Below are 27,476 nucleotides of genomic sequence, written 5' to 3'. Positions count from 1 at the left end.
TCCACCCGACATGGACTGACGAGGCGGTGGGCCAGGTGCGCATCGTCCGGGCAGATCGAACACCACGGAGATTCCCCGATAGGCCCCCGCGGCACGCCACCTAGAACGAACGACGGCCCCCAGGAGACGGGTACTCCCATATTTCTTTTATAGGAGTAATGTTATTTACTTTCAAGTCGTTATTATTGGCGCTGCAACTATCAACTCTTTCCACCACTCTCCTACATTTGTTTCATGAGACAAAAAAATCATTTGCAGATTTTCAGACAATTACTTCGCACAAGACTGTCAAGACCGGTGACAACTTGTGTGTGATCGAAACGACACTCACCATACTCTCCTCTGCTCTTTGTTGGGAACTATAACTATTGGGATACTTACATGAAGGTGCTACACTACCCTATATGTCTTGCATGCCATCACACACAACCATGATCTGTCATCTTGAGGTCTCGGGTAGCACATCACATCACATGTGTTCTTCCTCAGCCCAATGCATTATTCACTGTAGATTCAAGCGAATCTCTAGCTTTTATTACCATCACATGAAACGACAACATTGAAACGATATTGAAACCAGGGCCTCACTGTAACATTATAGCCATATCTCCACCAAAAGTGCAAGCCCACCACTTCGTCCCCGCAATTAGTTGTTTGACCATGCCGGAATCCCATACTCCAACGCAATTTATTCACCCCCCGCTTCTTTTTTGGTTTTTGACAGAAGGACCACCGTTGAGTTCTAGGACCATATCTAGTCTGTAGTTCACCCACTATCGAGTCCAACCCAAGTCCCCGACAATTCCAGGCCAAGATGTTCATTGGTCTTAGCGGGCCTGACCAGCAGGGCCCGCCACTTGATCATTAGGTTCTGAGATCCCGTCAAAAAACCGATGGAGTTAAGAATCCTTATCACTTTCTTGCCCATAAAATTATCAACCAGTGTCATCCTGTCCTCCCCTTTAGCCACCCATATTTACTTCGATCTCTTTTTCATAGCCGAAGGACTCCTCTGTTGATCCTTAGTCTCCGAATGAAGGCGTTAGGACTTAGGATGCATCTGATGACCAACACGCCTCAAGCTCCAACCATGTCTGCTTGCTCTCCTTTCAGGTGATCTTTTTGCACGCCCCTTCCTCGAGTGAGGTCTAGTTGGGTTGGTAACTTCCTCGTGTCTCACATTCCTCCTCACTTCCATACAAGGCTCCTCAACATTGATGTGCTCTTGAGACAAATTGCTACGTGGCGGTAGGTCTCTGACATGGGTTGTCCACGTTGACCATGCCCCCCCCCCCCCAACTCGAGCAAGAGCTCCCATGACTCATATTACTTGACGACATAGACGCCGTCGCGGTCGTATCCTTAGACCCTTGTCCCAGCCGGGAGACACCCTTATCCGCTCGCCCCATTGCAGTTCAAAATCTTCATGTGGGTCATACCCTTCCTCTCCATAAACCAGCCTCCCACAACCAAAGCAAGAATGCCATATTTCTCATATTGGAACTCTTACCCAATTCCCTCTTTGTCTTCCAGTGAAGATCGAGGCTTCTTGCCAAAGGCTCGAATAGAGAGAATTTTGCACAAACTCTGGAATATTTCCCTCTTGTCCATCCCTCCTTATCCACGTCCACACATATTGCCTCCCCCCCAACCAGTCGCCCAATGCCTTACTAAACACTTCACATCTTTTTATCTGGGGGATCATTGACCCTTACTCAAACATCAATACTACCAAAGGGCATCTTCGATGGCCGAATGTCTCCCACATAATCTCTCAGAACCATGCCACTGAAATCAAACTGCCATGAACCATTATTCATTATGTGTTTTCAATTGCGTTCACTTCCAAATCTGCCCATGAAAACATTGTTGCGCAACGCGCAGAAACGAGTTGTGTGGTGAAGGCCCCACGTTCTTTGCATGGCTCTCTCAAATGCATTGATGTTCAACGGCCTGGACGAGAACACCTTCCCTATCGCCGTCCACGGTCCACCTGGGACTACGATGATAAGGATTAAATGTTTCCAAGTTTGCACTGAATGGAGGTTTTCGCCTGATAAATCACCCTACTTTTTTCCTACTTCGAGTGAAACCTAGAGAGGCTTCTTCGGAGCAGCGCAGCGAGGAAGGTCAGCCGTCGGATCAAGCTCGGCCAGTGCCACCCGTCCATTTGCATCTCTCGCCCCGAGGCCCCGAGCATTCCGCCCCCTGTCATCCACCACCCCCACCGGATTCCATCTCCCTCCTGTTTATTTCTCCTTCCCCTTTCCGCACCCCACCCCACCCCAATCCAAAACGAAAACCCTCGCAAAACCCACCCCTCCTCCTCCCCCTCTGCCATTTCCACCCCCTTCTAATGCCGCGGCAGCAGTAGCCCCGCCCCGCCGCCGCGCCCTCCCCCTCCCCGTCCTCCCGCGATGGCCCTCTCCCGCGCCGCGGCGCTCCGCCTCCCGCTCCCGCGCCTCCTCCGCGGGCCCTCCGCCTCCCTCGTTGCCGCCGCCGGGGCCGCCTCCCGCCGCCGCGCCGCCGCGGGTCCCGCGCCCGCCCTCCGCTTCCTCTGCGCCGTCCCCTCCCCCTCCTCCTCGCGCTCCGGGAAGTCTGCCCCTCGCGCGCGCCGCCGCGACGGCGACGACGACGGGGATGGGGCCGCCGTGACCAAGGAGCGGATTGTGCAGGTGGAGCTCCACAAGGAGGCCACCGACGCGTACATGTCCTACGCCATGTCCGTGCTGCTCGGCCGCGCCCTCCCCGACGTTCGCGACGGGCTCAAGCCGGTGCACCGCCGGATACTGTGAGTTCCCCCCTCTCGTTTATTTACCCCAGCTTGCTCGGTGCGCGCCTTCGCTTGTCGGATTAGAGGCTTCGCTGGATTTACATGTTCGCCAAGTAATTTCGGTCGATTGGGGCTTGGGTGTGCTTGAGCTTGTTTAGGAGCTAGGTTGAAGCTGATTCGTTTGCAGCTCGGTGGTTTAACTCGTTCACCAGCGAGACACCCGATTGCCTTACCATCTCGTTAGTCCATACTACTTTGTAAACAATTGGTGTAAGTTTTCTGGAGAGGGTTTGGTTTTGCCACATGCCCGTAGACTGCAGGGTCTGGAAGTATGCAGGAACGACCTCTAGTGGTAAACCAATAATGGTTGAGCTGTTGTCCAATGGGTTTGATAAAGAAGTACAAATTGTGCGTAGTTTGTGATCAGAGAGTACGTGACCATACATACTGTAGTTGTGAATGGTTCTGGGTTGTTTTTTCTCACTTTGTTCATGCGTCGGATTGCTGTGGGTGTCTTCATTGCTGAATGCAGTCAGATAAGGATTTTGTCCCCATCTCTTTGTAAGAGTAGCCTTGATGGCCGTTTTGGCTATACTAGCCTGTCTAATAAGTCATATCACTTTGAAGAAAAACAAATTGATGTTTTCTTAAATGTTATAATGTTCTGTTGATCACCCTTAGATTGTTGTTGAGTTAAGCAATCAAGTTGTTACCATAGTTACCAGATAACTTTGTACAGTGTAGCTGCCTGGAGATGCTTATCTTTTGTCAAATTGCTCCCATTGCAGTGAATGTATAGTAAAACAGCTGTTGTGCCTGAATCTGTCTCTTGAGCTAATCTACATTCTGAAGTATCTTAGGTTTACATAGCATCTGAATTCTTACTCTGAAGAAGTACTGAACGATCATATGAGTATTCTTCCATTTCTGAAGTTATCTGTATGACTAGTGCTACGCTAGCACATTTTGCAGATTAGTTTCATTCTAGTATTGTTATTAACCTTGCTCCAACCCATCTGGGTGATATCCTCATTTTCTCTGCAGCTATGCAATGCATGAAATGGGCCTTGCATCTCGTAAGCCATACAGAAAATGTGCCAGAGTCGTTGGTGAGGTATGCATGAAGGAACTCTTGTGTCATTGGTGATTTGAAGCATATATTCCCCTCCTGCTGTACCATGCTGTTGGTTTGTTTTACTTTGCTGTTGACTTTGTATTGTGCAAATAATACGCTCACTCTTACAGCTCCTCTGAGGCCATTAGAGGTCAGCCCAAGCTGATATGACCAGGATCTAAAAAAAACTGAAAACTAAGTACCTTTTGTTTCATGAAAGAGAGTCAAATATCTTCCAATTTCAGAATAGATCTGTAGATCTTTTTTTTTTTGCTTTGCTACTGTTGTGGAGATGGCTTAAAAGGCTTTTGTTTCTTTGGTGTCTCGGTGTGATAGCACTTGGATAGGAGAAGTGTGCATTACCTGTGTAATCAAGCATTTTGTGTTGATAACAGTGTTGCAGTTGCACCATGTAATGGGGTCGTGAATTAGTTGACTTAGTTATACTGCATGGAGTTCAAAAATGGAAATGGTGGCACTATATTGGGTTTACATGTTAATCCACCGTGATTTTATAGAATGTCTTAAGTGTGTCCAGTTATACTGCATGGAGTTCAAAAATGGAAATGGTGGCACTATATTCGGTTTACATGTTAATCCACCGTGATTTTATAGAATGTCTTAAGTGTGTCCACATGGATAAATGTCAACTGCACACCCCAAACCATGTTTTTCCCTCATAAGTAGAAACACTAACATGTACATTAGAACCATCGAATCATCAGGAATACAGTCCCCTCCCTCCCTAGTATGGCTTCCCTAGTATTTGGATGCGGTGGACACGCTATAATGGTGATTTTTCCCATTTAACATCAGTATCCAGCAAAGCACTTTCCAAATAATCGCTCTCTCAAATAGTAAATTCATTTTCATGCTGTGCGTTGAAGTTTTTGAGACTCCGCTCTGTCAAAGAAGCAATTTGTTGCAGTTATTGTGGTATGACTGTAAGCTAATAGGTGTTTGTTTTTTTGTTCAATTGCATCTTCATGGCGAACAAACTATTTGCTTCTGGGCTTCTAGGGTATCATATAACAGCAGCAATAACCATTAAACCAATACACTAAAAAGAGTTTTGTTTTGGAGCAGGCACATTTTGTTATACCACTGTGATCATATTTTCAGTTTATTTTGCACCACTTATTTTGCTACAGAACTGGTGGTCTCAAAACTGCATATCATGTTTGTCTAGCCTGCCCATGGATTTGGAGTTATCTAGTTAAGCATATATCGGCTCACCTATCTAGTTCCTTACCCTTAGAGGCAGGACCAGAAAATTTATAATCACCTAGGCTGAGTTGTGAATGAGTTGCTACTTGCCACATTTGACATAGTTACAATGATAAATTGGAAAATTTCAGGTTGTAAATAAATCAGCAAAAATGTTATTTATGTTGATGGATAATGTCAGAGCAGCATTACCTCTGTACCTCTTTTGATAACATTTTTGAACAATATTGTGGTTTTCGGCTGATGCCTTTCTGCCTATTAGGTGTAAGGACGTGAACTTTTCATATTTCTTGCAGGTACTCGGTAAATTCCATCCTCATGGAGATTCAGCCGTCTATGAAACTTTAGTGCGAATGGCTCAGGTAACATTACTGTGTAGATGTTATTTTTAAGGCCAGGTGGTGTCATGACATTTGACAGGTCACCCGTTTAAGTTTTTTTATCTGTCTACGTATTCCATGAAAGAATGCCATACAATGTAAATTCGTGCACTTCACCAGACCTATTCCCCTTTTGGGTGGGTCACGATAAGCAGATGCTGATTGATCCTCATTTAAACTTGGGTACTTGCATTATATGTCAATTTAGATAGCCATGACAGGAAACAGAGTTTAGTGACTGGACAACCTCTGTAAACTATATTACAGTAGTATTAATTAATTAATACTCTCTCCGTCCCAAAATAAGTGACTCGACTTTATACTAACTTGTACTAAAGCTAGTACAAAGTTGAGTCACTTATTTTGGGACGGAGGGAGTATGAAATAGTAGTGACAATTCAGTTCATGTTAGGCAGATACCTGAATATTTCAAATTGTACGTACTAATTTTTGCATGTAGAATTTCTATATCTATCACATCTCTCCAATTTAAAACCAAGCTACACTCGTGAAGCTGCATCACATATGTCAAATTTGCTTGCAGGACTTTTCAATGAGGTACCCACTTGTTCAAGGACATGGTAACTTTGGTTCAATAGATGCCGATCCTCCCGCTGCAATGCGATACACAGAGTGCCGCTTGGATGTAGGTTTTGGTCCACTTCAATTTTTTTAGGCGAGCTGACTTTTTCACCAACTGAAGTCTCACGGACCCTCTTGTTATTTTGCAGCCATTAACAGAAGCCATGTTCCTGACTGATTTGGAGCTGAATACAGTAAATCTTTGCGCTTCAGTTCTTATGTGTTTCTCTGTGTGTGTGCATGCACATGTTTGTGTGGATGTTCCTTTTTCCTACCTATTTCATGCTACTCGTTTGCCATTGGACAGGTTGACTACGTTCCGAACTTTGATAATTCACAGAAAGAACCATCTCTGTTGCCAGCTCGTGTTCCATCACTACTGTTGAATGGATCTTCTGGAATTGCAGTATGAGCTCTTTTATAAGCTTATTAAGAAGAGTTCAGCTCATTTCGGCACCTATTTATGCTAAAAAGAGATGTGATGTTCTGGATATGATTTTTTTTATGTGGTATTATTTCAGGTTGGAATGGCGACGAATATTCCTCCCCACAATCTGGGAGAACTTGTTGATGCACTCTCTGCTATAATTCAAAACCCTGATGCTACGGTAAGTATTCTATCATTATCTCCTTTTCAATCAATCGATCTTTGTTTGTTAATTGCATCATAGTACATAGCATGATGAACCCATAAATAACCAGTTGTTGGTCGCTGGTGGCACATTTGGTTAAAGCACTCAGGTGATGCCTGGTAGGCCTTTAGTGATAGAATTTGTCAATGCATGTTCATATAAATCAAGGGAAAAGTGCATGCTGTCCTTTTCTGATATATGGTCATGCTGCACTTCTCTGATCATGACCAAAGCTTTGGAAGTACAATTGCAATGCTAGTTGCTTAGCCTTCATTCTTTTGTGCTAAAACTACGTGGAAGACACTAGGGCCAGGATACTAGTACTCCCTTCGTCCCATAATATAAGATCATTGTTCAAGCTATGTTGTGGGACGGAGGGAGTATAAGGCAATTGCCCAGCCGAAACTTGCTGATGTAGCATGTCAGGTCTGTTGGCCAATTATAAGTGCTGCCATGCTGGTCTTGGATTGTGTCTGGGAAGCCTTCCGAATGATTGCCCTTAGTAGCAGAATGTTCTAATAGCTTCTTTGGCCGAATTGAAGTGTATAATTTACGCATTCGCACATCTGAGCTGTAGAAGCAACGCCACTAAATTGTTATGTACTCCCTCCGTTCCATATTAGTTGTCGCTCAAACGGATGTATCACTGTTTCGGTGACAACTAATATGGAACGGAGGGAATATTTGTTAAGTAGCTGCTACTCTTTCTCTTAAGCAATTAAGCAGAACAAGTGGACAACAATCTCTGCGGGCAAACTCTTGTAGTTGTTTGTTTTACTTAAGGCATAGTGAATCAATCTAATTGTCTAAAAGAAAAGGGCAGCATGCAATTGTACTGTGCTCAATAATTGTCTGATTGTCTCTTAATAAAAAGTACGAGTGCATCATTTGCATATTCTCTAAAGAAAATATCCTCAGAACATTGGCATTGGTGTAGTCATACTAGGATAAATTCTTAGGTTCACAGCAGTTGACTGTTGCTCTTAAATGGATTTCTCTAGTTCTGTTCACTTCCAAGTCTTCTACTCCTTCTGCTTCTACATTTTATTGATTCTCATTATCTTGATTGTGATTCTCTGTTGTATGCAAGCTCCAAGAACTACTGGAATACATGCCTGGTCCTGACTTTCCTACAGGAGGGATACTCATGGGAAATGATGGGTACTGGATTCATATTTCATTGGTCTTGTTTCCCTTTACCATACACTAAGGTGTTATATTCTGCATTTCTTTTTCTGCTTGCATAGTATTTTGGAGGCCTATAGAACCGGGCGTGGTCGAATTGTGATGAGAGGCAAAACCGTCATGGAAACAATTGATGAGAAAACCAAGCGCACGGCTATCATAATTAATGAGGTTTGATTCCTGTTAGTATTTTCAGAGCAATGCCTTTTTGACAGTCCATATTACCTTGTAATCAAGTTACCTTTGTAACCAAGTGAACATATTTTACAATTTGTAATTCTTTATCCTTATGTGCAGGTTCCGTACCAGACAAATAAATCTACTCTAGTCCAAAGGATAGCGGAGCTTGTTGAAGACAAGGTAACTTCATTTGGGACATAATTAGTTATTTTTTATTACTCGTGCTGTAGCCTTTTGGTGTTTGGGTTTATCCATAAAAAAACAGGACGTAAGTTAGTTGGTTGGCTGTAACTTAAGCTTAATTTGAATTCTGTCATTGATACCACCACTATGAACCACCAACCCATTTTTGGTACTAAGTGCAGGTGTTAGAAGGCATCAGTGATATTCGGGATGAAAGTGACCGTGCTGGAATGCGTGTAGTTATCGAGGTTTGTACTATCATCTTTGACTTTATGTGCTGAGCTTATCTTTATCATTTAAGACTGAAATTACGGGTCCAAGGATATTAGTTGTCTTGTTGCTTATGTGGAATCCATTACCTTCTCTTTCATACCGTTCCAGGTGAAAAGAGGTGCAAATCCTGCCATTGTCCTGAACAACCTGTATCGTCATACAGCATTGCAGTCTAGTTTTAGCTGCAACATGGTAGCGTAAGTAATCATTTATATAGTTGTATGATTTTGTTTCTTTTGGTCATGTGTTCTACGGTAAAAGCAGGACTGTAAATTGTTCACATGGTGCATAGTATTTGCTCTTCATTTTCTTTTCTGATGTCGTTGTATGACAGGGAGACTATCAATCATGTTTCACCCTTAGCCACTAGAAGCATCCATTGACCCATACCATGCATTAACTTATTTGCAAAAAATGCAATCACATATGGAGAACTGGATGCCATGTTTGATGCAATACACACGTCAAACGTGATATGTACCAGCACGACTAAAATAATTGGCAGAATTGTTTATTTGATGTAACAACAGCTATTTAAGGCCTTATGTGAAGCTCCTGCGAAGAAGAGTACCTTACGTCAAGCTATGCATGCATCCCTGTATGAAGGCAATCTGATGATCCTAATAATTTTTTTAAGATCTCGGTTGACGTGTTTGAGCTCTTTATTTTAAAGAAATACTATTATGGTTATCTGTACCATATAAATCACATCTTAGGTTCGGATGCTCCCATTCAAAACCTTTAATCCAATTTATTAAATATACATCCAGTGGTTGTGGACTAATGTACCCTACCCTAATCTCTCCTGTACTTTTAAGTTCTTTATTGTCGTTATTGCCTCCTAATTACACTCTAAATAAAAAATGTTGCTATTTTTTTAATAAAAAGTGTCCATTTCTGACTCTCAAGACGTGCATGTTATCTATACTGGCCTTTCTTAAAAGTGTGCACAAACATGTTTTGATAATTCTCTTCCACATCAAAGTTTCAAGATAAGAACATGTAAAAATTGGTAAGTGTACATGTAAATTATAAGAGGTTTTTTTTTTCATGCTTTGATTATGTTAATCAAACGTGCATTGTCTGTGCATGGTTGCCATACTATCTAGAATTTGTATCTATGTCATTGCATTTTTAAACAGTAATAACTAACTTGACCTGTCTTCAGTTCTTACATCTGTTTTTTTCCTTGACTTGTTCAGTATTCTTGATGGGCATCCAAAACTGATGGGACTGAAGGAAATTCTTCAGGTGCTGTGATGTTCACCCTATCCTGTCCATTCCCATTCCATGTCATGTTCAATGGAGTTAATGTTTCTGTATGTCATGTCCACTAGAAAATATGTGTTGATTCTATCTGAAGTTGCAAATGCTAGTGTGCTATACTGTATACCATGACATTAAGTAACTAACTGTTGGACAATAATTAACCTTCAGTAGTTTATCTTTGAGGAAAAGCTTTCATAAGATACATTCAGCAATTGTAGTTACTGCACATGCACACTCCAAAATTATGATTGATTAGTAGGATACATGATCTAGCAGTTTATGTCCTTTTGAACTTCAGGCCTAACTTTCCATTGAAATCCTGATTGTGCTCTAGGCGTTCCTTGACTTCAGATGCTCTGTTATTGAAAGGCGTGCAAAGTTTAAGCTTTCACAAGCTCTAGAAAGAAAGCATATTGTGGAGGTAAATCATTTGGATATTCTGCCTTGTTTGGACAACAAAAGGTCGATGGTTAATTTGCTTAGTCCTGCAGGGCATTGTCATTGGTCTTGACAATTTAGATGCTGTAATTCAAGTGATAAGAGAAACATCAAATCACACCGTGGCAAAGGAAGCTTTAGCAAAGGGTAACGTTTTCTAGTTCAATTTTGTCGGTTTTATTTCATTTAGTCATAATGTTGATCTTTCCATGAGGTAAAATCTAGAAATTGTTCAATGATGTGACTCACACTATCTCCTATTTTCTGTTCTTCTAACCTTAGCTCTACAGTTCTACAACAGTTCCATTAAAAATACCTGGTTGAGTGCTTTTTAGTTGTTATCTTTAACTCACAGGATTCACAGCTATAATGTGGCCAAGCTTAAACAAACATAGTTGCAGGTTGCATTTGTTATCCAACTTCTCCTAGAGATTCCATTGTAGAAACTGGTGTTAAGGCTATAATTGGCTGTGGCAAATTATAATGCAGCCGAATGCTGTACAGTTATTCCTGCATCATGCAAATTTGCAGTACAAGGGCACTAGTATGGACATGTTTTTGTTCAATATTTTCCTTGATTAATTTTGTTACTGGAACTCAAGAATGAAGATTTGATTTTGAGTTCTGCACATAACTAACACTAGCACCACTGTATTCTTATCCTTCTGATTTTTCCATGCTGGTTAATGTTGAAGTGTGTATGTGGATTGCCTAGCCCTTTCCATCAGTTTGGACTTTTGGTTGCGTTGGCTAGTGCATGAAGCTTAACAGTTAACACTGGTTTTGTTTTCAAAGTACCATCAGCGATTATATTAAGAAGAGCAATCAACTATGTGAATGGTTTCTTCATGTATTGACCACATTAACATCCATTATTACAAAGTAGTGACGTCAAATAACGTGCTGATTGATTGACTATATGTGCTTTTGGCAGATCTGTATGTTTTACCCTGAATTACATTTGCAGAATATGGTCTATCTGAGAAGCAAGCAGAAGCACTTTTGGACATTACACTTAGGAAACTTACTTCCCTTGAGGTTGCCATTTATAGATTCCATTTGTCTCACAATTAATCAAAATTATTTACCTATTTGGGGAATCTGAATGGACCTCTGTTTGTTGCAGCGGAAGAAGTTTATTGATGAAGCTAATTCATTGTCGGAGAGCATTTCAAAGTTAAATGAGCTCCTGTCAAGCAAGAAACTTATGTTTCAGGTTCGTCATTTTAAGCTCTTCATCTATTCTGCTTGTTCTATATTTATCTGGCATTATATCCTGTTATCTTCTGAGCTCTATGAACTATTTTCTTGATGTAGGAAAAGTATTAACAATATACCTAAAAATCTGAATTCTCTTCAGTTTTGTTGGTAAAGAATATCAATGCTAAGTGTTAACATGTGAGAGCATGAAAACCTGGTGATAAAACTGGTCATTTTCCTGTCATTTCACTTGACTTTCTGTGTCCCTCGCTTTCTCATCTCCTATGTCTCTTTAACTTCTGATTCCTAGATATATCCAAAGGTACTTTTCAAGGGGTACTCATGTTAGTTTCATCAAATAAATAGCATGACAGGCCAAATATCACCTTGCTTTGTCAGGAGTCACTGATATATGTATGATCCATGTGATGGTGCCTTCCTGCCATGCTATTACCTCAGTTGCTGAAAATACAGTATCATTGTGATATCTAGGATGCCTGGTTTACTTTTGACCGGTCGAGCATTTTGTTTTCGTTTGCGGAGAATGATAGAGTTTATTGATCAAACCAACATAAGAGTTATCACAATCCACAATCAGAACCGATGCCCTTTGACATGCAGGAAGGAGCAGCATGAGTAAACAAATTAATAGTACCAACTCCAGACGCCAATCTAGCTATATCATGAACAACCTATTACACTCTCCTCGAAACCTTGGACACACGAGCACCTGGCAGAAGAAGTAAAACAACCGTGGCCTCATTGCTTACCTGATGAATAACCAATCGATCATCCTTTGAGAAATTAGGGCTTGCATGACCGCCACACTGGACTCTGGCAATGGGCTAATGGCATAGATGCATAGTCGAAGGCCCTCCAGGCATGCGAGGACGTCCCCTAACTCTGCACTAGAACATGCTGGCAGAACATGCTATGCCGTTAAAACAACTTAAGCTCGTGAGTCCCAAATTACCATACCTGCACTTGAAGCACCATCAGTTTGGTTAAACAAGGTATCCACATTTCATTTTCACCCACCCCTCTGGTGGGGATTTCCACTTAGGCTTATCCAGGGAGTTCTGGCATGTGATACATTGTCCCAATTATTCTCCTGCCAGACCCTTCGCCTTTCATTGTTAAAACTTGATTTGTCCTGTTCTCAGTGACTCGTAGCTTATGAGAAGCGAAACTGTAGCTGTTACTGTATCTTGGCCATCTCCAGAGATTGAATTCTTCTGCAAATGCCATGCTTACCAAAAGATGGAACTGTTCTGCAAATGCTACACTCACCAAAACAGTATCAGAATTTCTGCCTTGTCGACTCGCCGGCGCTAGCAAGCATGTTTAGCAGCCACTCCTTCTGTGTGCAGAACATCTTTCAGCAGAGAGACTCCAGGCCAAACTCATCTCAGCCCACAATGCTCTAGCCTCTTTGTAGCGGAGGAATATGTTCCTGACCTCCATGTGAACACCTTTACTTTCTGTGGCACTTTACAAGTCCAAACTGTTCCTAGCCTTTACTTGGCTCGAACCAGTTAAGAGCTTCTTTAATGACCTGAGCCTGGTGTGCATTGCCCCTCCTAAACATCATACTATCATCTGCAAAAGGCAAATGAGAATTCCCTGTAGCTCTCCCAACAGTTTTTTAGCTACCAACCTCATCATGAATAGTATGAGAGAGTTCTAGCAACAAATAAGAACATGTATGGTGAAAGAGGGCCACCTTGTCGAGCATAGTTTGTGCAGATTTGAGCCACTGTACATTCAATACAACTGGTAGAAAATGCTTTCTAGGCTCTGTAATTTCTTAGCTGTTAATTAACTAGTGTCTGCACTGTTTTTTCCTCTGGGATAAATATCTTCAGATTGCACTCCCAGTTATTAACGCTTTTTTCTGGTGGGTGTGTTAGCTTATCGAACAAGAAGCAGCTGATTTAAAGAGCAAATTTGCTACCCCACGACGTTCTTTCCTAGAAGATTCAGCAAACGGCGAAGTTGATGATATGGATGTTATTCCTAACGAAGAAATGCTTTTGGTAAGAAACACAAATACTCCCTCCGTTCCTAAATATTTGTCTTTCTAAACATTTCAAATGACTACTACATACGGATGTATGTAGACATATTTTAGAGTATAGATTCACTTATTTTGCTCCGTATGTAGTCACTTGTTGAAATGCCTAGAAAGACAAGTATTTAGGAACGGAGGGAGTATGTATTAATGTACCCTTATGGTCCTAGGTAGATTTTTGCTGAACCCATTTTCCTTTTCTTACTTATGTTTGCACCTCTCTTAACCTGACAACATTTGGCACCTGAAGATTCTTAGCGAGAAAGGCTATCTTAAGCGGATGAATCCCAACACCTTCAATTTACAAAACCGGGGGACAATTGGAAAATCTGTTGGAAAGATGCGAACGAATGACAATATGTCGGATTTCATTGTCTGCCAAACACATGACCATGTTCTTTATTTCAGGTATGTGAACCCTTGTTGGGAAAATTCCTCTTCTATTGGAATTGAACTGTTTCAGACAGGGCCTTCCTGTGTATGTGGGGAAGTGATTCATAACTTTTATATAGTGTTTTCAGTCAACTAGAATGTTCAACCGAGTCCCTTCAAGTTCATTCCATTACTATTGTTTACAGCTTGTCTTTCATAAGCTGTGACACTCTACCAATTAAATAATATCTTGAAAACCAAAATATACTCTTGAAATATGTTTTTGCATTTGAAGCAGTTCACATGGCTTGCCTGAATTTAAAATTTAAATTATGTTTCATTGTTTTGTTCTCTCATGTAACTGGATTATTGAACGATGTTTGATTCAGTGACAAGGGGATAGTATACTCTGAACGTGCTTATAAGATACCTGAATGCACAAGAGTTGCTGCTGGGACTCCATTAGTACAGGTACAGGGCTTGATAATATGCCATGCTAATGCAATTTAGCAGATGACAAACTGACCGACCATTACTTTGATTGTTCGTCTTCAGCTGCTCAATTTGTCTGATGGGGAAAGAATAACCTCCATTGTTCCTGTGAATAAATTTGTTGAAGACCAATATTTAGTGATGCTGACTGTTAACGGCTATATCAAGAAAGTTCCTCTTAATGCCTTCGCGTCAATCAGGTCAACAGGAATCATTTCAATGCGCCTGGTATACTAGCTCATGTGTCTGTTTCTTCTGAATAACATACTTCTGGGTTATCTTGAATTTGTGATGTATCATTTACCATTTTAATATGTTAGGTTCCCGGCGACGAGCTCAAGTGGGTCCGTCTCTGTAGGGATGACGACCTTGTTGCTTTGGCTTCACAAAGTGGGATGGTTATAGTCAACACATGCAACAAGGTAGGATGCAAAAATGCATCTCTGTGTATTGTATTTTTTGTGATTAACTGATGCTTGCGAAGTCGAATGACCAATGGTGCAAGTGGAGAAAATGTTGACTGAACTGGTTTTCCATGTGATAGAAAGTTATATACTCCAAAATGTAAGGTGTGTCGATTTTCATGCAAGTCAAACTTGTGTATGTTTGACTGAGATTATAGAATAAAGTATGAACATCTACAATACAAAATAAATAAAATATGAAACTACTTTTCATGATGAATCTAATTATACAAATTTGGTACTGTAGATAGTGATATTTTTATCTAAAAACTTGGTCAAACACGCACAGGTTTGACTTTTGAAAAACCTAATACACCTTATATTTTGGAACGGAGGGAGTATGACGAAAGAAATATTGGGGCTTATTTTGATTTCTCAAATCACATGTTCGCAGATATCTGATAAATGATTGAACTGAGCATGCCATTGTTCAGAAATATCAGTTCAAATAATTTTATCTAAAGCCTATCACTAATTTCAGCAAGTATTATCTTTCTTGTGTTATGCTAGTGACTTTAAATGTTTCAGAAGTGACAAGCAATAATACTTGACTTTAAATGTTTCAGAAGTGACAAGCAATAAAGAATAGATATTTCTTCTGTTCTTTTATTGTCTGTTTCTTGTTAGAAATGATATTTTGTCTCCTTTGGATTTGTTTGCCTGCTGCTTCATGTGTACCATTTTTTCTTTGCCAATTCACTGACATCTATTCTTTATATTTAATTATATTTGCTCCACATCCCAGCTTCGTCCGCATGGAAGAACTACAAGAGGTATGGGTGCAATGAGGCTAAAGGAAGATGACAAGATGGCAGCCATGGATATAATTCCATCGACAACCCATACAATGCCTGGAAAAACTGTCAGCAGGTAGTTTGGCACCAATTTTTTTGAATTTTTAAAATCAGCTCGTAATTAGCAAGACCAGATGGATGAAGTTCATCAAAATTTAACAGTTCAGTAAAATAATAAGGAAGAAAATTTGTTCTTTCAAGAAATCCAATGCATTGATGGTAGGTGAATTGTATTCAGTTTGGCTTGTCTCAATGCATTTAAAAAGTATCCTCTTTGACAGTGCTTTTTGATGCCAGTGGTTTGTGCAACTTTGCAGTCTGAACTGCCTTCCGGCTACTGCCCAATCACTGACCAAATTATCTTTGAACTATTTATGCATTCCAGGGTCAGAGACTTGAGTCCTCCATGGCTGCTCTTCATAGCTGAAAATGGTTATGGGAAGCGTGTGCCCCTAAATGCTTTCCGTCAATCAAGCTTCAATAGAGTAGGCTTGCGAGGCTACAAGGTATAGTAAAGTTTCTGATTTACCGTGTTCAGCGAATCGTTTTGTCTAGAGTACCTCATATTGAATAAAACGTGAAGTACACCTTGGAACTTGTAGCTTCTGTTGTCACTGAAATTTGTCACGCCTAAAAGATTCAAGTACATTTAACCTGAAAATAACCTTCAGATGGTTACATCATTCATCTGAGCTTCATGGAGTTGTTGATAGTATATGCTATTTTGGCTTGCAGCTTCCAGAAGATTGCCGCTTAGCTGCTGTGTTTGTCGTTGGGGAACCGACTGGTAACTTCTGCTGCAGTCCTTTTTTGTTTCCTAACGACAGATAAACTTTGTTTTAACATGTTGATTTTTTGTGTGTACAAATCAAATGATAGATGACGATGCAAGTGAGGAGCAGGTTGTTTTAGTTAGCCATGGTGGCACTGTAAACAGAATCAAGGTCAAAGATATATCCATCCAGGGTCGTGGGGCAAAGTAATACTCGCTCTCCCTCTCTCTCTCTCCAAGTTTATAATGTAATCTAAATGCTTCTGCCGAGTATTTCAAAGCCGAGATGTTCCTTGTTTCAAGCATTGATCTAGGACAAGCTCTGTAGTATTCAAGTTCTTCTCGCATTCCCTTAAAGGTCTATTGTCAAATGCTACCTCTAGTTGTGTTTACCTCATGCACGTTTTAGATCACTAAATCACAGACCTCTAGTTGTGTTTACCTCATGCTTGTACACTCGACACTAATTGCTCTGCTTGGTGTGCCACAGGGGAGTAATTCTGATGAGGCTGGAGCATGCTGGGAAGATCCAGTCAGCTTCACTAATATCAGCCACAGCCGCGGAAGAGATCTTGGAAGATTGATTCAGCTTACATTACAAGACGGAAGAAGTAGATTCTGGTGGTTCGTGTTGCATTCCAAGCTGGGGAGAGCTGCAAATTTTGTTATGTTGGGTGGCTCATGCTGTTCTCCAGTAGAAGCTAGGAATGACATCGTGATTTGACGCTGATTCGGCGGGGTAGAAGTAGAACTCTGGCTGCCATTAACGTTTTGTCTAGAAACTGATGTACTACTCATCATGCCATTAGCAGTCGATGTAAATCTTGCACGCTGGGTTGCAAAATTTGTTTCTCTATGGTCAGAGAGACCCCTTCTGTTATCAGTGCTCTTATCCCACTGGCGTTGAGTGATGCCTTTTTTTTTGGAAGGTGGAACACCTAGCATTCCATTAAGTGGTGGTTACCGTCATCCGCAGCATAGTTTAACATGAGGGGGTAGTTTGGAAGTCACACGGAAATGGCCTTCCACCACAGCCCTAGCACCTTGACCACCTAGCAAATGTTAGATCCAAAGCTTGTTTCAGAGCACATAGTTTGTGGCGAAGAAGATTCATTTAAAAACCCATTGAATACAGAACCAAAACTGCCTGCCCCTAACTTCTTTGTGAATTTTGTTGTGGCACGCTGTCAATCAGTGTATCTAAATGCAGTGATTCTGTTACAACCTTGAACACCATCCAGTATACAGCTAGTGCTCTTACTTTTGTTTCTCCAAATCTTTACCTTTCTCCAGTTGAATTGATAGTGCCACCACATTGTAATGCGGTGCAAGAACAGTTACTCAGGCAAACTTGTGCGCAGACACTCGCGCTTGCAACAGCTTTTACTTTTGAGGCATTCTCGGGCAACTCAACGCATGGCACAGAGTAGAACTTGTCTGCAGTGGTTCTATCCTCTACTCCCTCTGTCCCATAATGTAAAATGTTTTTTAATCCTAGTGTAGTGTAAAAAATCGTCTTATATTATGGGACGGAGGGAGTAGCTCCCAATCTTTTGGGGATGTTATGGTGAAGCCCTCCATGCAATTGCAATATGGAAGTGTGTTATCATTGCAAATTGTGAAAGGTCCACTACCCATTCCAAAATCTTTGTCAAGTGTGTGGGGTAACTTTCCGCTGCTGCAAAAAGGCATACCCCAGCAATGCTGCCCAGGCCCCATCACCTCTGGTGGTGGCTTCCGCTTGGGCGGTGAGCAGCAATTTGTTTGGCTAGGTGATGAGTATAATTCCGACCATTCCCCCCGAGAGCTGGAAGGTGAACTCGTTGGCATTCAGGCGCCTGTTCCCCGTGTGGCCTGTTCCGCTCAGTCCAGCAGCTCCATTAACAGGCAGATGGTGCGCATCCTCGTTTGCTCCGGCAAGTTATTCAGGTGGAGATCGGGCACTTATAAGTTCTGTGCCTTGTGGCCGCACGCGAGCGCATAAGTTCCACTTCCACACCGCCGCCTCATGATATTCGTACACGAGGGATGATGTTTCGCCACATCCAATGATGTCCTATCTCTCCCTGGGCAGTTCTTTTTCCAGATCGAGCTCCTAACTTTCTCCTTCCAACCCGCAGCTGTTGATAACTTTGTGTGTCGACTTAACAGAGAGCCCTTGGGTGTCGCAATGACACGCAGGCGCTGTATAGTTTGCTCGCACAAGGGACCTTCTCGTCTTTCTGAGGTGTGCCTTTGAGCAGCTCCGTTCTTATCCTCATCAAAAAAGCATATCGTACTATCTTCTTTCCCAGGTGCTACTAACAAATGCGCAAATAAAAGTGGAGCAGTGCTGAATATATACAGGAATAGATAGATAGATGCTTGAACACTTATTACGAAATTGAACAGGACTCTCTTTAGCTGTTTACTTCAGAAACATCTTAGGGCTCGAATACAATAAAACAATAGTATGACAGTGAAACCACAGCCGGAGCTGGCTCAGTAACTGTTGATCTCAGGAAAATACACAGTACATACGGGAATAGCATAGCACCATCCCATCCCAACACAATCCCTAGGTACCCGGTGATTCAATCGTCCATCCAAAGCGCTCCTAGCTCCTTCAAAATCTTGACGAAAATTTAGGACTGCAAGTGCGTTCAAATGGATGGCATTAATGAACTGACAAACAAGTCATTGTAAATAAATTTCACAGATGGGAGACTGCGTCCCTCTTCTAGAGAAGGAAGTTTTGAAGACAACCACCAAGAAGGAAAGCCTATGCATACCTTGCTGGCAATGTTGCTGGACAGCCAGTCCAGGCCTTCATACAGTCCCTCCCCTGTTGTAGCACAAGTGCTCTGGATGTACCTGCAAGCAACAACAACAACAATTTATTACTCCCTCCGTAAAGAAATATAAGAGCACCAACATGCATTACAAAGCCAAAGGGCAGCAGATCAATTTCATTTTCTTCACACAAGTACTGTAAAATTATTATATGTGTTGGTTGGGGCGAATGAGCCAGTTATAACGACAAGGATGACTATCATATATATCTTAAATTACAGAAAAGACAAGCAAGGGAAGTCTGCGCATGGCTACCAGTGTCGCTGGCGAAGGGAGTGCAGGCCAAGCTTATCAGTGATCTCAGCAGCATTCATGGCATTTGGAAGATCTTGCTTGTTAGCAAACACAAGCAGCACAGCATCACGTAACTCATCCTGCAATCAGTGAACATGTCAACTGTGAGCACTCGAAATCGCTAGGATAAAGTACAACAAGTAATGCAGATGGGACCGTTGCGTAGTGTAAGAATTTACCTCATTCAGCATCCTGTGGAGCTCATCCCTTGCTTCAACAACACGGTCCCTATCGTTGCTGTCCACAACAAAGATGAGACCCTGTGTGTTCTGGAAGTAATGCCTCCACAGTGGCCTGATCTGTTTTTACAAACATGCTAAACATTAGAATCCATTTTAACAAAAGCTGTGTGACAAATCCAGAGAAGGGAGATACGAGCTCTATATTGTTCCATAGTGTATTAGAAATTAGGTGTGAGATACTAGTACATCATACATTGCAGGTACTATAAAAACAATTCCTATATTGTTCCATAGTGTATTAGAAATTATGTGCGAGACACTGGTACATCATACATTGCAGGTACTATAAAAACAATTCCTATATTGTTCCATAGTGAATTAGAAATTATGTGTGAGATACTGGAAAATCATACATTGCAGGTACTATAAAAACAATTCAGTTTCAAGGCGCATCATATGTTATTTATGTACCTTGTCCTGACCCCCGACATCCCAGACAGTGAAGCTGATGTTCTTGTACTCCACAGTTTCAACATTGAACCCTGTATTCGGAGGAAAGACAATTTTGAGAAAAACAGAGAGAACATGTATTGCAGATTAACAAATGTCCATATCTGACCTACAGTATAATATAATTTGCATGAAAGGACAAGATGGTCTAGCCTTTCAGCACAGTCCATAAAATGCACATGAGGATATTATACTGGCAAATAATATCATCCAATGGCATACGAAGCAAGCAGTCGATTTACAAAAGGCAATATTAAGTCAACTTCAGTGTACTTTGAGATAGGGTAGCTAGTTGGTTGTAGTGGGCTTTTAATTACTCACTGGATGCTCCAAAACTGCATGAGCGTTACTATCAATGACTTCCTGTTGGCATATAGGCATTTGTTTGTTACTATCAATGACTTCCTATTGGCATGTAGGCATTTGTTTAAAGGGAAACTTGACCATACCAAAGTAACTGGAACTTCGCCAAAGGACATCTAGCTCAGGACCGATTTTCTTACGTTTATATGGTTGTAAGAAAGAAATGCAACAACCGGTAAATCTGGGACTTGTCTGTCGTTATGTCAATATATATCCCTATGAGCAGCATAAGTGCACTACCCCCGTGACCTGCAGAGAGATCCTAATGAACAAAAACTACCTAACCATTTTTTAGATCATCCAACTACCTAGCCATTAATAGCTTCATATTGATATTCTAGCAGTTATTTTGCAAAACTTGCGTTTCGAAATAGCACCGGCTGGGATCACATTGCCAAGCATTTGCATGTTCCGCTACAGATTCCCAATTTAAGCAATAACTTGGTATGAATAAATAGGCAGGAATCATGCGATGCGCGCAGGACCGGTGCTCACCGATGGTGGGGATGGTGGTGACGATCTCGCCGAGCTTGAGCTTGTAGAGGATGGTGGTCTTTCCGGCGGCGTCGAGACCCACCATCAGGATCCGCATCTCCTTCTTGGCGAACAGGCGGCTGAACAGCTTGGTGAACGTGAGCCCCATCTCCTCTCCTCCCGCGTAGGTGCTCTTCCTCCCGGCTCGCCTCTCCTGCAACACGGAATCACGATCCCCACGCGTCAGACGGCATCCCATTTCGCTAGATCTAAACGCGGCGCGCCAGATCCGGGCCCCAACCGAACGGCCCCGGGATCACCGATCGCCATGCGCCCGGCCCCGCGATCTACGCGCCGGGCACGGGATCCGCATGCGGATCCAGCGCGCGGCGAGGAGACGTCGGTGCGGGAATGGCCATGGATCCCTGCGAGATCTACCGAACCGGCGACCCGCTCGGCGTGATCCACCGACGGAAAGGACGGATCTCGCGAATGGAGGAGCGCGCCCGCAAAGGGGAGGGAGGGGGAGGGGGAGGGGGTGGATCCAGGGAGGCGGGTCGGTCACCTGATCGGAGGAATCGCTCGATCCGCGGTGGGTTCGCCGGCGCCGGAGCCGGAGAAGGTGGGCGGAAACAGGAGGTCGCGAGAGAGAAGGGGGGAGGGAGAGAGTGGCCTTTGCGTTGGGGCCTGCGGCGTCGTATTTAAGCGACGCGAGGGTGGAGAGCCAGCGCTTGTGTTGTACGGGTCGCGTCGGTTGAACGCGTCTCGCTCTATCGACACCTTTTCCATTGCCCGCAACAATAATTTCCTCACCAGTTCAAATAAAAAAACAGTAATTTCCTCGCTCACCTTTTCTTTTCTTACAATATTATTAGTTAGAATGACAAAAAAAAGACAATATTGGCATTCTTTTGCCAAATTAAGATTAAGAAACACCATGTGGTATGTTTTTGCTTTCTTTTAGAAAGACACAGGAAATGTTGATTCCTGGTCCATCGCGACCGGGAACAATGCTTGAGCCCGGTGTCTACCTGCTAGGTGAGCCCATATTAGTTGGTATGGTTTGAATGCCCCTTCATGGTCGCCACTCCCCAAAGTGTTTCGTTCTTATTTCCTTCATTCTTGACTTGGTCTCCTTTTGTATTGGACACGGGAGACATGCAGAGAAGGTGGTGATCTAGCCTTGCCATGGACAGGGTCTCCTTTCACAAGCGTCATTGTGAGCACCACCTTCACCAACTCAACCCTCCTGTGCAAATGCCATAAGAGTTGCTAGCGAGAGTTGTGGTTGGCTCAATTTCATTAAAATGCGTTTTTTGGATCAAATTCATCAGCTCCCGCGTCACCATTTTGAACAAAGCGAAAAAAACACTTCCAACACTGGTCACTCTCATGCCCGGTTTTGCGCTCTTCCCGATCTGGACCCCGGACTCCCCTGCCTCCTGCGTGTGGATGCAACTGCGTCCAGGAATCATCATCCACGCCACTCAACCGCTACAGATTAGTCTCATCTTCCACCTTGATTGAGACCATGGGATACGTGGCGGGCTTCTTGCATGGATGAGCTCATGACAAAGCAGGCATCCCACGCGGAGGAGCGTGTGCACCATGGAGGGTTGCCGGCACGGAGGAGGGCGGCAATGGGGAGGCAGGGTTGCGGTGGGCAGGGCGACTAAGAGAGAGGTCGACTGAGCTTGAGAAAGATGGAGCGGTCATATGAGAAAGAGAGAGAGAGAGAGAGAGAGAGAGGATAGAGCTTCGGTGAGACGTCAGATTAAAAGAGAGGGCGATTTGAGAAAGATTGAGAGTGAGACAAGAGCGGGAGGTTGGGACGGAGGTTGAGAGATTGAGATAGAAGTGAGAGAGGTTTATGGTGATATGTGGTTGTTGTTTATACATAATTATAAATATTCTGTTTCCTGCTATTTATGGTTGTTGCTTATGTATTGGTGCTAAACATTTGTATTGTTGCTATCGAATACAACGACAAGCATCACCGTGTTCAAAAATCAATTTCCAGATTTGCATGAAATTGGTACGAGTGTAGGTGCACTTATTGTTCATCGCTTAATATCATGGTCACTAGTATAGATGATCTTTTGCACTGTAGATCTGCTAAAAACATGGTTGTGCCTTGTGGAATTAATATGAAGATGGTGTGATGATCAGGACAGCTAAGAGTTGCTTGGTTGAGAAAAAAACACTTCTTGATGCTTTTGATTGATGATTTTGAACATGAGATGGTAACTGATAACCCTTATTCTTATCGTGTTATGGTATAATTTAGTAACTTTATTGTTTTTTAAGAGATCAATGACTTGTACTAGCATCATTCTGATTGGTGATTTTGAACATGAGATGGTAACTAACAACACTTATTCTTCCTGTGTTATGGTATAATATAGTACTACCTCCGTCCCATAATGTAAGACGTTTTCTGATACTATTGCAGTGTCCAAAAAACGTTTTACATTATGAGACGGAGGGAATAAATTTGTTTAATTTAAGAGATCAATGACTTGTACTAGCATCATTCCACTCACATCACTACCAAAAAGTCTTAAGACAACCTAGTCGCTTGGTTCAAATTGTCTAGAAGTCAAAATCCATGTCATCTGTTAGATTGTCCAAGGTGCTACCCGAACATCTGGGATGCATCATAGATGCCGGCTAACCCAATCGAAGACAATATAAGGTTTATATCCAAGTGAGACCATCTGGAATCCACCCCCAGTGTCCGATGGCAGCTCATATATGATGCCCGGACAGTTAAACAAAGCAATGTTTTCATCTGGCATGTCCCAGCCGTGTCTGACTGCAAGTCGTATGTCTAGAAATCTCATAACTAATACTAGTAGTTTTTTCACTTAGACGGACCATCCGAGATTCATCCCGGACGTCCAGGCATCCTCCGGACTCACCATGTTTCTACCAGGGAAACCAGGCGATGCCTCATATCTCTTCGTTCTTGGTTGTGCTATTTGAAAGTTAGAGGTCCCAGATATCCCGGTTGCTACCCGGACGTCTAGACCCTTATAGAAAATAGCCAACCGACTCTGTTTTTTGGTCACTATATATACCCCTCTAACACTCTAGTAGAGGGTTGCCACTTCATTACAAGACACCCGAAGAACACCAGGTGCTCCCTCTCACCCCCCCACCACGAAATCTTAGCTCCTGGAGAGACTTTTGAGAGTTCTTGAGAGAGATTTCACCAAGTGATAGATCCACTCCCTCTCCCTCTTTTGACCAAATCAAGTTGTGATTTGATCAAGTATTGATTTCCCCCATTTGGTCTTGTTACTTTTGGAGGTTGGAGACTCCTAGGCGGTAGGAGTTCTTCGGAGATGAACCGATTGTTGTGATGACCCCCGTAAAGTTTGTGAAGGTTTGTAGGGCACCTTAAGGTCTAGACCAGCGGTTGTGAATTGCATTCATATATCCCATGGAGAATAGGGTGAGCCTTCATTGTGTTGGTGTGTTTTCGTGGTAACATCCATCCCTCCAACGGTGACTACCTCCCCTCCAAGGAAGTGAACATCGGGATACATCCTCATGTCGAGAGTTTCGGTTATCCCTAACCCTAACTCCTTACTTGTGGTTACTTTGTTACCTTGTCCTTGCAATTGATATATCACATTGTGTTGTTTAGCTTTTACATATTGTTGTTATCATTGCTAGTACTTGACTCGCCTTTGCAATTGTTAGGATCACACTTATATTTCACACTTTCTTAAAATTGCTAATAAGTAATTAAAAAATGTAATTGTACATATTCACACCCCCTCTAGGTCCATCTCGATCTTTTTAGTTTGTGTGGATGTTTTCTATTGATCTGAGTTAAGTTTTGTTAGTTCTTGCTAGACAGTCATGAACACTGTTATCAACAAATGTACACATAACTAAGCTATGACAAATACCCAAAATTTGGAACATTATAGTTTGTTGGTATTCATGTAATTAAGACCTACATAATAATGAAACTTTTGTGTCATACCCTCAAAATTATAGGTGTATATCCTAGAGGTTAGAGAGTTGGAGTTTATTTGAAAAAGCTTTAGAAGATCCCGGGCGCAGCAAAGGTAACACAACTTAGGTCACAATTTATGTAGCTTGATTAGCCACATGTGAGATGTATGTGCTCCCGGGCGCAACAAAGCGCGTCGGATCATCCGGTATTATACATAAGCAAATCCTTTCAAGAGCCCCTTTACAGGAATAAGAAATTACATTCAAGTTCCTAAAAAACAACACCATCTTTCTTTTGCATCCCTCCGCGGAGCGCCCAAAGCTCATTGTTTCCTCCAAACCTTCGAAGCAATGTGGTTGAAACATAGTAGCCTGTAAAAGCAACGACATGTAAGTTGTTGATGTAGACCCGATCGCAGAGATGAGTCCGGTGGAGGAGTTCACACCCAGCTTGCACACGTAGCTGTATCAAATCCAAATAATCTTTACACGATTTCCAATAAAATAAAGATCATCAATTAAAGGTATAAAAAAGTAATATAAATATACTAGAATAACAAAAGATGAATTCTCGGAGAGGGAACTCCGGAAGGGTGTCCTGATCTTCACATCGTAGGATCAAATCAGGGAGGGTAACTAGCTGTGAGTACCCGGGATAACTAGCTTTAACCATCATGGTTGGATGAGACTCCTGTGTCGGGGAAGGCTATCTGAAGCTGCAAGAACTTTGAAATGTTGTCTGTACAATCACAGAATCACAAAGCAGGACAAACTCACATAAAATGTCTAGAACCATAGAGCATGAATTATGGGGAACTAGAGGCTCCTTCTCGTGGATCCGGATGAACTCACAAGAGCAAAGGTGAGAAGAGTCTCTCCCGGTCTCACTGCATAAGCTTGTAGCTGAATGATTTGACAAAAGGTTCTCTAAAATGATTTGTAACTAGGACAATACCACTTAGATAGGTGTGAAAGGATTCCAAATAATAACCATCTTTGCATGGATTCCTTGGGGGATAGTAAGCAGTCAACTTGGAGAGTCATTGGCAAGCTTCTCAAATTCTCATGCATCATTGATAATGTGTTCAACTTCCACCCAAATGGTCATGAATTTTGATACACTACTCCAAATGATGCAAGATTTTTTGGGTTGAAAGTAGACTTCAACGATATTCTGGTGGTATAGCACATTGTCATGTTTCATCTTGCAAATGATTGCGGGATAGCAAAAGATCATAGGCACATTCCGGAACTTGAGATTTATATCCAAAACTTGTTTCGACAAACTTTATTTCTTCGCAAGCTCAAAGATTGTTGACTTCCCTCAACTTGTCCTAAGTTCAGACAACAGCAAAGGTGATGAACGCACAACCATTTCATCAGTTTTATATGGAAAATTAAGTTAGCGTTCACCCAATTAGTTACTTGTTTGGCGCGACTTCTTGTGATTGGACGCATAGTTGTTGGAGTCTTGTCGATGGCAGTGATGTCCTCATCATCCTTGCCCTCTTAAAAAGAGTCGTCCTCGATTCTGATGGGCCAAAGTATGGAGAAAGGTCGGAGGCATGGAAAGATGGATCGACTGCATACTTCATTGGAAGGTTAATCTTGTAGGCATTATCATTTATCCTCTCAAGCACTTTGAATGGGCCATCTCCACATGGTTGCAACTTGCACTTCCTTTGATCCGGAAAATGATCCTTCCGCAAGTGCACCCACACAAGATCTCCTTCTTAAAACAAAATATTCTTTCTTCCCTTATTTGCTCATTTTGCATATTGCCTAGTCATCTCTCAATGTTTTCCTTGGCCCTCTCATGAATTCAACCCGCTTTTTGTGCATCAAGGTTGGACTATTCCTGCAATGGTAAAGGCAAAATATCTATGGAAGTAGCAGGTTTGAATCAATATACAATCTCAAATGGACAAAGTATAGTGCTTGAATGTATTGCCCTGTTGTATGCAAACTCCACGTGAGGTAGACACTCTTCCCACATCTTCAAATTCTTATTTAAAACTATTCTTAGCATCATGGATAGTGTGCAATTTACAACTTCGGGTTGTCCATCTGTTTTTGGGTAATGTGTGGTGGAAAAGAGTAGTTGGCTCCAAGCTCTGCCCACGAAGTTATCCAAAAATAGCTCATGAGCTTTGTGTAATAGTCGGAACAATGGTATGTGGCACTTTATGTAGCAACACAACTTTCATTGAGAAATAATTAAGCAGTATGTGAAGCTTTTGTGACATGGAATAAAATGAGTCATCTTGCTAAACCTATCAACCACCACAAATACCGACACTCCCTCCTTAGTACATGGTAAACCAAGAAAGGAGTCCTTAGAAATATCTTCCCAAGGTGTACTAGGAATTGATAAAGGCGTATGACGTCCATGAGGGGATTAAGTGTGACTCTAGCTTTGTGGCAAATCTCACAACACAACACATAGCGTGC

The 27,476-nt window shown here is 42.2% G+C and overlaps 2 protein-coding genes across 2 annotated transcripts; one reads left to right on the top strand and one right to left on the bottom strand.

Annotated features, from left to right (window-relative positions):
• The first annotated feature begins 2,318 nt into the window (after nt 1–2,318).
• Nucleotides 2,319–17,281, top strand: LOC125511115 (probable DNA gyrase subunit A, chloroplastic/mitochondrial). Its single transcript, XM_048676403.1, has 27 exons — nt 2,319–2,791; nt 3,818–3,887; nt 5,411–5,476; nt 6,039–6,140; nt 6,226–6,270; nt 6,384–6,482; nt 6,598–6,684; nt 7,799–7,869; nt 7,956–8,064; nt 8,191–8,253; nt 8,439–8,504; nt 8,638–8,726; nt 9,732–9,780; nt 10,133–10,219; nt 10,290–10,383; nt 11,204–11,274; nt 11,363–11,452; nt 13,347–13,472; nt 13,758–13,915; nt 14,269–14,350; nt 14,435–14,599; nt 14,692–14,793; nt 15,581–15,705; nt 16,015–16,135; nt 16,365–16,416; nt 16,509–16,608; nt 16,892–17,281. Exons 1-27 carry the CDS (start codon nt 2,418–2,420, stop codon nt 16,983–16,985), a joined length of 2,757 nt encoding a protein of 918 aa, XP_048532360.1. The 5' UTR covers nt 2,319–2,417; the 3' UTR covers nt 16,986–17,281.
• Nucleotides 17,282–18,781: 1,500 nt separating this feature from the next.
• Nucleotides 18,782–21,822, bottom strand: LOC125511116 (ADP-ribosylation factor). The gene is made up of 7 exons (XM_048676404.1): nt 21,622–21,822; nt 21,078–21,270; nt 20,181–20,251; nt 19,707–19,826; nt 19,489–19,607; nt 19,173–19,254; nt 18,782–19,031 (listed from the first exon to the last, which is right to left on the bottom strand). The coding sequence occupies exons 2-7, from the start codon at nt 21,223–21,225 to the stop codon at nt 19,026–19,028; spliced, it is 546 nt and encodes a 181-aa protein (XP_048532361.1). The 5' UTR covers nt 21,226–21,270; nt 21,622–21,822; the 3' UTR covers nt 18,782–19,025.
• Between the last annotated feature and the right edge of the window lie 5,654 nt (nt 21,823–27,476).

The sequence above is a fragment of the Triticum urartu genome, chromosome 5 (genome assembly GCF_003073215.2).
Source record: "Triticum urartu cultivar G1812 chromosome 5, Tu2.1, whole genome shotgun sequence".
NCBI lineage: Eukaryota > Viridiplantae > Streptophyta > Magnoliopsida > Poales > Poaceae > Triticum > Triticum urartu.
Note: the sequence above shows the minus strand (reverse complement) of the source record. Positions and strands in the feature narration are given on the sequence as shown.

Bases quoted from the DNA above. Each gene is read 5' to 3' on its own strand.
- LOC125511115 (XM_048676403.1), top strand. From the start codon at position 2,418: ATGGCCCTCTCCCGCGCCGCGGCGCTCCGCCTCCCGCTCCCGCGCCTC. The intron at 2,792-3,817 runs GTGAGTTCCCCC...TTTTCTCTGCAG, and splicing joins CCGGTGCACCGCCGGATACT to CTATGCAATGCATGAAATGG. The intron at 11,453-13,346 runs GTTCGTCATTTT...TGGGTGTGTTAG, and splicing joins GCAAGAAACTTATGTTTCAG to CTTATCGAACAAGAAGCAGC.
- LOC125511116 (XM_048676404.1), bottom strand. From the start codon at position 21,225: ATGGGGCTCACGTTCACCAAGCTGTTCAGCCGCCTGTTCGCCAAGAAG. The intron at 19,827-20,180 runs GTACATAAATAA...TTGTAAAAACAG, and splicing joins ATGTCGGGGGTCAGGACAAG to ATCAGGCCACTGTGGAGGCA. The intron at 19,608-19,706 runs GTAAATTCTTAC...CACTGATTGCAG, and splicing joins TCCACAGGATGCTGAATGAG to GATGAGTTACGTGATGCTGT.